Source organism: Microtus ochrogaster, unplaced genomic scaffold (genome assembly GCF_000317375.1).
Source record: "Microtus ochrogaster isolate Prairie Vole_2 unplaced genomic scaffold, MicOch1.0 UNK109, whole genome shotgun sequence".
Taxonomy (NCBI): domain Eukaryota; kingdom Metazoa; phylum Chordata; class Mammalia; order Rodentia; family Cricetidae; genus Microtus; species Microtus ochrogaster.
In genome coordinates, this window is record NW_004949207.1 from 105070 (window position 1) to 117814 (window position 12745).

A 12745-nucleotide genomic window follows, 5' to 3' on the forward strand; every position below is an offset into this window, starting at 1 on the left:
TATACATAATAAATAAATAAATAAATTTTAAAAAATTAATAGATAAAAGAAGGTGGGAGACGGCTCAGTTGGTAAAGTGCCTGCCATGTGTGACGGCTGTTCTTGGTTGTCAACCTGACTACATCTGGATTTGACTAAAACCCGAATGACTGGGCACACCTGTGAGGAATTTTTTTTATAAATTAAATTATTAGGAGGAAGAACCCACTTCTAATCTTTGAGGTGGGAAGGCAAACCTTTAATCTGGACCACACCTTCTGCTGGCAGCCTATAAAAGGACCAGGAAGAAGGGCGCTCTCTGTCTCTCGTCTGCTTGTTCTCACCCTTGCTAGCAAGTCCGCTCCTTCCCTGCCATTGGAGCCTGCTTCTTTGGGATTCTGGCTTATACAGAAAACCAGCGGAGACATCCAGCCTACAGACTGAACAACTACTGGATTTTGGACCTTCCATTCATAGATAGCTATTGTTGGATTAGCAGAACCACAGCCTGTAAATCAGTATAATAAATCCCCAGATAGAGAGATTATATACTCTAGACCCTGGCAAATACAGATCTGGGTACCAGAAGTGGTTCTAAAGCATCCCAGTAAGCAGCACTCCTCCAAGGCCCCTCCATCAGCTCCTGCCCAGGTTCCTGCCCTGTTTGAGTTCCTGTCCCAACTTCATTCAGTGACAGACCACAGTGTGGAAATGGAAAAGTCAAAGTGTAACCCTTTCCATCCCAAGCTGCTCTGGTCACGGTGTTTCATCACAGCAATGGTAACCCTAGCTAAGACGCCATGCAAGCGTGAAAACCTGAATTTGGATCCCTAACACTCATGCAAATGCCAGGCTCAATGGCAAGTATCTGTCAGTTACTTCAGCAGTGCTGGTTGGGCAAAGCTGAGCAGGGCCTTGGAGCTAACTGGCTAGGCGGTGCAGTCAATGGAGCATGCCTGGCTTTTTGGAGATATTTCTTGCTTTTCCTTAATAAATCTAACTTCACTGTGCACAAAAAATAAGACAGGCAAGATGGCTCAGTGGGTAAACAATGTTGCTAAGCAAGTCTGGGGACCTGAGTTTGGTCCCCTGAAATAGCACAGAGGTGGGAGGAGAGAACCAGCTCCACAAAGGTGTCCTGTGACCTCCACGCTCAAACCATAGTGGGTGTGTGTCCTCCTGACATACACACAACAATAAAACAATTAATGAATACTCGAACCAGGTAAAGAGCAGCAGAGGAAGACAGAGAACATTGACCTTCGGCTTCCACATTGGCTTGCTCCTGTAGGCTCACCCACACATACATTTACATACATTTACATACATTTACACATCACACATGTACACCCCATACTCGCCACTCCCCCCCAAAAAAAGAAAAGAAAAAGACATGCATATCTAAAAAGAATCTAATGTTGTACATAAGCTTAAAATTTTGTGTTGGGAGCATTTATAGCTATCCTTGGCCACATGCAGTCACAAGCGGCCAGAGGGCTGCAGGCTGGACATGCCTGGAGATGGTGAGTGCCCTGGGGACACAGACCGCCTACAGGTGCTGCAGAAGGCAGGCAGGCCACACAAAGAGAAGACTCAGTGTGTGCATCTTGGGAAACATGACTCCGTAATTCCAGACCCTGGAAAACTCAGCATCCCCCCAGACCAGGACAGGGAGAGTACAGACCAGCCCCGAAGACATCCAGCACAGACTCCACCAGTCCCAGCAGGGACACGGCACAGCCGCAGACGTTAGCCAGGTAGAACATGAGGCCAATGCTGCCGCCAACCTCGGGCCCCAGGGTCCTGCTGATCATGACTAAAAGTGGAAGCAGGGGGTTGAGCGTTAAGGGAAAAGAAACCGAAATGGAGGAAGGGGCCATAAGCTGATCCTCTCAGCTTCACCAGCAGGTTTCCTGCTCAGTTCTCAGCAACCCTGGACCCATGTCTTGTATCTTTGCGTAAATGACAAGAATACACAGTCTTCTCCATTTTCCTACTCCTGCCAGGCAAGTTCTCTCCCCTGAGCTATTTACCCTGTTCTCTTTTTACCCGTTATTTTGTCTTGTTTTTTGAGACAGGGTCTCAAGTAGCCCAATCTGGCTTCCAGCTCACATTGTAGCCTCGAATAACCTCAAACTCCTCGTCCTCCTGCCTCCTTCTTCCCAGTGCTAGGATTAGGGGCATGGTGATGCATCCCCACTCTTTTTACTTTGAGGCAAGGTCTACCATTAGTGGCCCGGGCTGGCCTTAAATTAGCTCTGCAACCCAGGATGGTCAAGAACTTTTAATCCTTCTGCTTCCATCTCCCAGGTACGCAGGGTGACGGGCCTGCATTTCCACACCCGGGATCCACTTCCTTCCTTGGCTGTAGAATGACTATTAACGGTTTTTGCTGTTGTTGTTAGAGAGGAGCAGGACTGGGGATCAAACCCTGGACCTCAGGCATGCCAGGCAGGCACTCGACCACTGAGCCACAGCCTCCGCTAACTGTTAAGATTGTCAGGAGACCAGACAGTGCAGATCGTCTTCATCATCTCATCCTGTGTTCACCATTCATAAACAAGTGGCCTGTTTTCAGACAGGAGATACTGGTCCCCCCCCCCCCCCCCCCACACACACACCCGGGAAGACAGAACAACCCAGACCCAATTCACCTAAGTGGGAGGATACAGTAGGCTCCACCCCCTCTCACAGCACCATTGGTGGCAATGGCACAGACTGAGAGGACCGTGAGTGCCAGAATGATGTAGGCAACCAGGAGCATGGCCATGGCCTGTAGCAGCCCAGCGTGGCCCACCACAAAGCCTGAAGAGGGGGAGAAAAGCAGGTCACATGGGAAAGTTACAGCCTCTTCCCCTACCCCATCTCACTGGGTAGTAGAGTCCCACAGCAGAGCCACACAGCAGACCACCGGAGGTCTTTCCCTTCTGTCCTCCCTCCATCTGTCCACATCAACTAGGGACCGTCCCTAGCCCGAGCCTGGCCTGTCCCTAGACTCACCAATCCTCAGGAACACAACGATACTAAACATGGACAGGACGGTGGGCACCACCACACCCAGGAAGGTGGAGAGCTTTCGGGCTGATGCCACTCCAGATCCTCCGGCACCATTGGGAGGGAAAGCAGCCCCCTCTTCCCCCAGAAGCCTGTAGGCCAGCAGAGGGGAGCTCTCGCTGGCCATAGCTGAGCATGGGCAGAGGAAGCCACAAAAGAGCCAGGTGACCTGTAAAAGAGGTTTGGGGGGCTGGAAAGCAATTTCCACAGAACCGTTTCCTCCCAAACAAAACCCTGATCAAACACTCAGAGCTTCCTCAAAAGAAGAGTTGCAGTTGCAAAGGACACACACCCACATAGGGTAAAGAAACTCAAAAGTGTCCCAGCAACTTCCCCTATATTCTCCGACCCCGGGGTATAAGTAATCAGAGCCCCTTTCAGCTCTTTGAAACCGGACGTTTCTCTATGCCCCTAAAACTAGAGGTAGCAGATCTGCAAAAGGAACACCGATTTCTCCCTGTCACACCGGGTCTCTTCTTAACTGGCAACAAGAGAGGAAGGAGATCTCCCCAAAGGGAAGTTAGCGACAAGCTGTAAGCACCAACTCCGGAGTCCTAAGCTGCACCCCTCAAGCACACCCCCCCCCCCGTACAGCATCTCACACATAGGCAATAAGAAACTTTCAAAGCTCCACCCTCCATCAACCTTGTCTCTCAACCCATTTCAATCGTAACCAGATTTTTCTAATCCCTACGAGAGCCACCCCCTCAAAACTCTATCAGTCCAAACAGAGCCACCGATTGTCCAAACACGCACGCAGGCCACCCGGCATCTCGCCACACGGAGTCCCCAGGGTCCTCCTCCCCCACCCACCCGTTCTTGTCCACTTGCTCCAGTAACTGGATGCCTAGGGGCCAGAGATCTGGCTGCGGCCGGCCAAGCGCACCCTGCAGCTGGATGCGGCAGGGTGCTCACTCACCACCCTACGGACGCAGCTGCTCCGGGGTGATCCCCGCGCGCCTGGGGGGCTCCGCTACGCGCGGAGAGGGGGCGAGGGGCCCGGAAAAGGCAAACGGGCTACCGGGATGTCAGGCCCGGAGCCTGCCCTCCCCAGTAAGGCGTCCCATTGGTCCCGGATCAAGCCCCGCCCCAAAGGCGTGGCCCACGCACAAGCCCCGCCTGCACTCTGCCAAGCTGCTTGTGCCAGCCAAACTGCTCCACGTGCATCCCGGGTGTCATCTGCATGGTAGTGGGTGACGATCCCCAGAGTCCCCCGTTACCACCATGCTAACGGATGCCCGAGGAGCGGATCCGACTCCACTCCGAGCTCCGAGAACCTTGTGGCGACTGGGGAAAAGTGGCCTGGAGTGGGCGGAACCGCGGCACCTGACTCAGGTGTGCGGCGGGGAACTGCGAGCGACGTCGGTCGGCGCCTTCCGGAGTCGTACCAGTCCAGTCTCTCCAAAGACCTAGAATGTCCTCGGGGTTCCAGCCTCGTCCCTTTCAGACCCGGAGAAGACCCTCTCTCCTAGCCCAGTTTCCCGCGGGCTGCGCTCTTCTTTTCGGCCACCGGAGGGAGCCGTGAGCCCCCCATCCAGGCGCAGGTCCTAGTGGATAAGTTGCCCTGCCTGCTTTTGTGGCTGTCGGCAAAGATCGTAAATCTGTGACCCACCCCCCCAACTCTCAAATTGGTGTCCCTTCCTCAGCCCTTACAGGTCTCACTAACAGCGTTTCCTCTTCTATAAAACGGGACTTAACTAAAACACCCCTCCTAAAAGAGCAGTTGAGAGATGAGCTAATCGTGTGAGCTCTTTTCTTTTTTCTTTCTTTTTTTGTGGGCGTGGGGAAGGGAGCCCTTATGTAGACCGGGCTAGCCCTCTCAATTCGCTACGTAGCTAACGAGGACTTTATGCTTCTGATCTCCCTACCTCCACCTCCTCTGTGTTGGGGTTCCAGGTAAGGAACACATACCGATGCTAATAGTTTATTTTTCTAAAAGAGCACCACCGCCCCCATTAAACACCTTCCCTTAGGCACAGCGAGAGCTATAGCACTCAACCACACACACCTTAACATACTCTTTAAGCCAATGCATGCATGTTCACTGATTTCCCCCTATTGTTAAATAGACATACCCATTCTGTGAGCGCTGCTGCTGCTACTGTTATTTTTGTTTTTTACTTTTTGGTTTTTTGTTTTGTTTTGTTTTTGAGACAGGGTTTCTCTGTAGTTTTTGGAGCCTGTCCTGGAACTCACTCTGTAGATGAAACTGGCTGGCTTCTAACTCACAGCGATCCATCCGCCTGGAGAGACCTATCTTTTTTTTTTTTTTTTTTTTTTTTGGTTTTTCGAGTCAGGGTTTCTCTGTGGTTTTGGAGCCTGTCCTGGAACTAGCTCTTGTAGACCAGGCTGGTCTCGAACTCACAGAGATCCACCTGCCTCTGCCTCCCGAGTGCTGGGATTAAAGGCGTGCCTATCTTAAGAAAGAAAAGGGAAAGTGCCTGAGAAACCTCTAGCATTGACCTCTGGCTTCCCACATGCATGAGCATAGGTGGACACACTCACACAGGGTGGCTCTGCCACAGAGAAATTTGGCATTTCTGGAGTCATCTCTGCTACCCGTGTTTCAGTCAGAATTTTTGGAGATTTTGTATAATTTCTAAAAGCTAGGACGTGGCCCCTCCAGTCTGCACATGTACTCCAGTAAAAAAAAAAATTTAAAAATGTGCTCTATACACACCCCTCCCTGTTTGTGTGGTGGAGACAGACAGGCTCCTAAGTGACCTTGGCTGGCTGCAGAGCTGAAGAGGACCTTCCTGCCTCTACTTCCAAAGTGCTAGGATTATAGGTATTTCACCATCATGCCTGCCTTATTCTTTCTTGGTTGTAGTTTTTGTCTTTTGTTTTGTTTCAAGACAGGGTTTGTCTGTGTAGCTCCTGCCGCCCTGGGACGTGCTCCGTAGACCAGGCTGGCCTTGAATCCAGAGCTCCGTCTGCCTCTGCCTCCCGAGTGCTCGGATGAAAGGTGGGCACAAGACACCACATCCAAATGCTCGTGTTCTTGTTTTAAGTGTGGTTTTGTTTGTTTTTGAGACTGGGTCATGAAGCCCAGGCTGGTCTTGAACTCCTGACCCCCCTGCCCACACTCAGAGGTATGAATGCCATGTGTATACCAGCTCTAAGGTGTATGCTCAGCCTGGACTCTACGCTTTGCTTCAGACTGTAAGTCCCACAATTGCCCCATGAAATGTCTTCAGTAAGCCACCCAGAATCAGCTCCAATGTTGGACAGCCCATGAGGGCAGAATCAGGATCCTTTCATAACGAGCCCCTCTCCCTCATCTCTGTCTATGTAGTCAGTTCGAGGCTAGCCTCATCTACACTAGATCCTCTTTCAAAGCATCAAGGAGGAGAGGAAAGGGGGGGGAGGAGGAGCCTTCACCCTCCAGCTTCATAATCTTTTTGTAAGACAGGGTCTCCCTAGGTAGCCCTCAGCTGGCCTAGACTCACTGGGTAGACCAGGCTGTCCTTGAACTCTTAGAGATCCACCCGCCTCGGCCTCCGGAGTGTTGGGATTAAAGGAGTACTGCAGCACATCTGGTTATTATCTTCACTGTAATTGACTTCACAATCAGGCAGAAGCCCACAGCTGGGCAATTTGATGAATCTCCCACGGGCTTTGCTGGAGATATGACTTCCCGTGGGTTACGTGGGTTACGATAAGGGCTGCCTTTGTAACAACCGAAGATGCTTCTCTTGGGCTAGCAAACGTCCTAAGGGTGGCTGGAACTGGATGAGAAGTCTTGGCCTCTATATTCGATTTCTTTTCACATTACTGTAGCAAAGACAACCTAAGAAAGAAGAGTTTGTTTTGGCTCGCAACGGAGAGGCAGATGGAGCAAGGAGGCTGCTGGGTCACGTGGTGTGGCATCCACAGTCAGGAAGCGGAGCGCGATGAACGCTGTGCTTCTGCGCTCTGCTGGCTCCTTTTTATTCAGTCCCCAGTACGGTTTGCCAGGCTCCAGTGCGGGTGTGTCTCCCCACCAAAGCCCTCATGAACCTCCCCAGGGCTTGTTTATCTCTTTGGTGACTCTAGATCCCATAAGTTGACGATGACGATGAGCTGGAACAGCTCTGCGCTGTCTGCTTTGCTGCCTTTAACCTTTGGGCCAAAATCCTGCTCCAGTTCACATACAGACCCGCTGGTGAGTTGAGAAATGTTTTGTCTAGGGTGGGAGAAATAGCTCAGCTATTAAGGATACTTGTTGCTTTTGCTGAGGACCCAGGCGCGGTTCCCAGCACCCACATGATGGCTCAAACTCCAGTTCCAGGGGACCTGATGCCTTCTGACCTCTTTGGGCAACATGCGTGCACATGGTGCACATACATACATACTGGCAGGCAAAACACTCATATACTTAGAGTAAATAAATAAATCTAAAAAACCTTTTTTTCCTTTTTGGTTGTTTGAGACAGTGTTTCTCTGTAGCTTTGGATGAAAAAAACTTTTTAAAAAGAGAATGCTTTCTCCAAGGCTACAACACAGGGTTAATCTAGTTACTTAGTCTCTTTCTTCCCCTTTCACAATTAAGACACTCCCACTATCCTCAAACTGGGCACGGTGGCTCCTCTTAGCACTGACACGGCAGAGGCCGGTGGACCTCAAGTTCAAGGACAGCCTGGCTCCAATAAGTAAATAGAAGCCACGCCTTTAGACTGCAGCTGTAGAATCCCTCTGACTCCCCCAGTCCACAGTAAGCAGCTCTAGTCAAAGTCTTGCTAGTCACGTGACTGCACAGGCCACGCCCTCAGGGAAGGGACTATGGCGGCGCCCAGGATGGCTTCAGAAAGAGGGCAATCAACGAGAGGACGCTGATGCGCCAGAGGGTCCACACCGGCGTCGTTTCTGCAGTTGCATGCTGGGAAGGCGGGAACTCTGGATCTATGCACTGGACCTCCTCCCGGTTTTTAAAAGAGAGGGAAAAAAAAAAAGCAAAACACCTAAACCCCTGAGACAGCATGATCTGACCTACCTGCGACCTCCCCACTTCTTGAGGACTCCAGGATCCAAGGCAGAAGAATGAACTTGTGGCATTCAAAAACTTTTTCCCCCCCAAACCCTTTGTGTCAACCCCTTGCCAACTTATTGAGTGACCTCGGTGTCAGCCCAGCCTCTCTTTCCCAAACACACACACATAATCTGTTCTTTCCTCTGCGGATCAGGAAGTCCAATCAACCAGGGAACTCCGAACGAGACCTCAAATAATAATTTCCTGGCGATACCCCCATCCTCCCTCCCTCCCTGCGTGAGCTCCCCAGAGTCTGGTGATTCTGTCCCTCCCCCCTTCACCACGACCATGTCAGGTCCCTAGAGCAGATGAGCCCTTGGCCACCACCCCTCCAATTTCCTGAAAACCCAGCAAACAAAAGGCTCGGGAAGGGAGGCGAAGCTAAGCAGGGCGCCCTTCCTGCAGGACAGCTGATGGAGCAAAAAAAAAAAAAAAAAAAAAAAAAAGAAACAGAAAAAAAAAAAAAAAAAAAAAAAGTCCAGGAGAGATGACATTCCAGGTTTCCTCCAGGGATCCTTCCAGGTCCTGGGGAGGAGAGAGCGCATCAAGGGAACTGGACTAAAAGGGACTGGGGACACCTGAATTTGCAAGCTGCCTTGGTGGGGTGATGTCAACCTTAGGGAATGGAGGGGGTGGGGGCAATCTTGGGGTTCAGGTGTGCTGTTTGGCCCCCAGGCATGAATAGTGGGGGCTGGGAGACTCCTGAAGCCCTGCGTCATCTCCTCTGGGACCCAGGCTACCTCCCCCTGGCCTGACCTGCTACCCTCTGTGGTGGCCCCACCCGGGGCCTGGCTTCCTGCTCCTCCCCAACACAGATCTTACCCTGCCAAGTGACCTAGCCTGCTCTGGTTCTTTGGGTCTGTCTAGAACTCTGGTAACCTGGGCCCTAACCACTGGTAGTTTTCTTAGTCTCAACTAGAGCTAGTCTCCTGCCAGCCCCTGCCCCCGCCCCCTTTCCCAGCGGTAACACAATGACAAGGGAAAGAGCAGTCTAATGGTTGAGATACTGGCATGGAAGGTTGGGGGGCTTGGCCTCATATCCTGTCAGGCTGCCAAGGGAAGAGAGGAAACAAAAGACTTCCCCCTACCGGGACAATGAGCCTCCCACTTACTCTCCTCCACCCTCCCGTCCCTCCACCTTTCCACCCCCCCTCCCCCAGCGCGCCGACTTTAAACCCCCCCCCCCCCCAGTCCTTCAGCTTCCCTCCTCTTCTCCTCCGTGCCCCCTCCCCACCCCAGCAAGCTCTACCCTACCCCTTTCTCCTCCTCCACTAGGTCCCAACTGGTTCCCTACTTGCTGACATATCAACAGCATTCCGGGGCCCCTTTTCTTGACAAGGTTGAAGGCAAGGTGGAGAAGCACCCCTGCAGTAGTAAGGGGTGAACTGCCCCACTTTGCCTCTCTTTTTTATTTTATTTATGTTTTTTACTTTTTGTTTTCCGAGACAGGGTTTCTCTGTGTAGCCCTGGCTGTCCTGGATCTCACTCTGTAGACCAGGCTGGCTTCAAACTCACAGAGATTCACCTGCCTCTGCCTTTCGAGAGCTGGGATTAAAGGTGTGCACCACCACCGCCCAGCTTAACCAGCCCCTATTAATAGTCAATATAAAGGATGAGCTTGGGGCTGGGAATGTGGCTCTGGTTGTTGACTGCTTACCCAGGCACCCGAAAAACCCGGGCTTGGAGCCGGGCGGTGGTGGTGCACGCCTTTAATCCCACCACTCAGGAGGCAGAGGCAGGTGGATCTCTGTGAGTTCGAGACCAGCCTGGTCTACAGAGCTAGTTCCAGGACAGACTACAAAGCCACAGAGAAACCCTGTCTCGAAAATAAAAAAAAAAAACGGGCTTGGTCCCTACGACTGCATAAACCAGCACGGTAGTACTTGCCTATAATCCCAGTCGTGAGACGAGGGAAGAGGATCCAGAGTTCAAGGTCATCCTCAAATATAAAGGAGTTGGAGGCCAGCCTCGGCTACACAGTGCCTGTTTCAAAAAGAGAAATGGACAAGAAAAGATGCTGCTGCCTCTGTAGAAGAATGACACCCTCAACCTGGGCAGGCTCCTGTAAGCCAGTGACTGCGTGGCCAAGGAGGGAAGGCTGAGGGAGCTATCTGGTACTTGAGGTGTCACGGGGTGCCCATCTCAATGCTGACCCCAGTGGAAGGAAGAAACAGTGGGTCAGCAGATCTGGGGGCCTTTGACAGGTCACCGAACCTTCTTTTTAAACTTTAGTGTGTGGGGCTGGAGAGATGGCTCAGTGGTTAAGAACACTGACTGCTCTTCCAGAGGTCCTGAGTTCAATTCCCAGCAACCACATGGTGGCTCACAGCCATCTATAATGAGACCTGGCACCCACTTCTTCTGGCATGTGGGCACACATGGAAGGCTGTACACATAATAAATAAATCAAAAATAAAAAAAATAAATAAACTTTAGTGTGTGTCTGTGCACGCGCACACTCATGAGCACACTCACATGCAATCTTGAACCTGTGCCATGGCTTATGAATTAAAGATCATAGGAAAATTTGTGGGAACCGGTTCTCTTCTTCCACCATGTGGGGTCTGGGGAATCAAGCTCAAGTCTTCAAGATTGGTGGTGAGCAGCCGGGGGCAGTGGTGACGCACCCCTTTAATCCCAGCGCTCGGGAGGTAGAAGCAGGAGGATCTCTGTGATTTCAAGGCCAGCCTGGTCTACAGAGTGAGTTCCAGGCCAGCCAGTGCTACTTCACAGAGAAACCCTGTCTTGGGGGAAAAAAGAAAGAGAAGAAGAAAGTTCTGAGCTGGCAAATGGGCGCTGGGATCCTCTGGAAGAGCAGCCAGTGCTCTCAACCACTAAGCCCCTCTCCAGTCCCAATCTGTATTCCTTTAAGTGTGTTCACATGTCTCTCAAATGGGTCTCTCAGCCTGTAGAACACGTAAGGGTTAGTATTATGTTATCCACATATAATGGACCCTTTAGCAACAACAATGTGAAGTCCTGAACTGCCACCCCCAGTGAAAAGTACAACTATGGAGATAACCTCTGTGAAGCCCGAAAACCTTTAGTGTCTGATCTGAGCAAGTGATCATAGAACTCAGACACTAAGAAGATACTATGAACTGAAGAGATGGCTCAGTGGTGAAGAGAGCCTCCTTCCCTTGCAGGGAACCTGGGTTTGGTTTCCAGCACCCACATGATAGCTCACAGCCATCTGTAACTCCAGTAACAGGAGATTCAGTGACCTTTCCTGGCTGCTACAGGAAATGGGCATGCGCGTGGCACACAGATAAACATGCTCATGGTGATTAGAAGTGTTAGATCCCTTGGAACTGGACTGAGATATGAGGTCTCTCCAGCCTCATAACCTTTCTCTGAAAAAATATACTGAGCTGGGCTGTGGTGGTGCACACCTTTAAGGCCAGCACTCGGGGATGCAGAGGCAGGTGGATCCCCAAGTTAGAGGTCAGCCTGGTCTACAGAGCAAATTCCAGGACAGCCGGGGCTACTCAGAAAACCCATCTTGATAAACCAAAGCATGGTGGCCCATGTCTCGCACTCAGGAGGCAGAGGGAAGCAGATCTGTCTACATCATTGTGAGCTCCAGGCCAGTCAGGGCTGCATAGTGAGACCCTGTCTCAAAAACTGTTTTTAAAAAGGAATGGTTGGCGAGGGCTAATACAGCTTGATAAGATTTTACACAGCACAGGTGGAGATACTAACTTATTTAGTTCTTTGTGGTGTTATTTATCTTTGAGTTCTACAACGTTTTTGTTAACTGGGCCTCTGATAAGCTTGGAGGGGCCAACTGGAGATGTTTAGCTTGGCCTAGGACCAAAGGTTGGCCAGCATTTGTTCCCTTTCGGCTAACCCTGTATTCCTTAGGGCTACACGTGGTATCGCAGTCAGAGCCAGTGTCTCCCTGTAGGCCACATCTGGCTGCTGAGGGGGCTCCTGTCTGGACAAACAATCTCAACATGACCCTCACCCGAAGAAATGTACTTAGTGCCTTCAGGAGAACTGCCCATTCCTAGCTTAAGTTTAATCCCTTTAACCTGCATTGTTTTCGGTCTCTATCTGCCAACTGATGTTTAATTGCCTCTTACACTCCGGAGGCCGCCAGGAACCGGGCACACCTGCTTCCAGCATCCGCCCAAGCCCGATAGCATTAGAAGACCAATAAGTCCATAATTTCACACGATCTTTAGTTACGCGGGCGAGGGCATCCTCCCTCGCGGTTGCTCCGAGCACTCCATTAGGGAAGTGGCAGGGAACCTCCTTCCCCCACCGTACAGTAGAAATCAACTGGACCTGTGTTTTGTATTTTTTTTTTTCACACCTATGGTAAACTGCCAGTTAGGTCCCAAGGCCGGCACAAGATCTACCAGCGCACATTTGGTTCTCTGCCAATTGGCCCCCCACAGACTCCAGTTCAATGCAAATCTACCCACATTTGCCTCCTAGTGACAGAGAGAGGTTCCCTGTTTGGCTTGTTTTCTTTTCATCTGTTTTTACTTGTTTTAGCACCTTGTGGACCTGGGTCACACAACAGACTAAGCCATTTATGTTTGTTGAGACCTTTTCCACCTCTTAGGGATTGTGTTCCTGTGGTGTTCAGGAGGACCAATAAAGCCTAAAACCCCCTGCCAGCCATTCAGTTGCTCAGCTCGCTTTCCTTCTCTCTCTCTCTCTCTCTCTCTCTCTCTCTCTCTCTCTCTCTCTCTC

The 12745-nt window shown here is 51.1% G+C and overlaps 1 protein-coding gene across 2 annotated transcripts in view; it reads right to left on the reverse strand.

Annotated features, from left to right (window-relative positions):
- The window catches only part of Slc12a9 (solute carrier family 12 member 9), a 16702-nt gene extending 12631 nt beyond the window's left edge, over positions 1–4071 (reverse strand). Inside the window, exons 1-4 of one of the 2 annotated variants that reach the window (XM_005371433.2) lie at positions 3953–4071; positions 2980–3202; positions 2650–2784; positions 1664–1795 (exon numbers count right to left, since the gene is read on the reverse strand). In XM_005371433.2, the coding sequence (XP_005371490.1) occupies positions 1664–1795; positions 2650–2784; positions 2980–3160 (448 nt within the window). In that variant the 5' untranslated portion in view covers positions 3161–3202; positions 3953–4071. Of the gene's footprint in view, positions 1–1663; positions 1796–2649; positions 2785–2979; positions 3203–3846 lie in introns of both variants that reach the window. The other variant, XM_026778172.1, reaches the window with a different exon arrangement.
- Positions 4072–12745: the final 8674 nt, after the last annotated feature.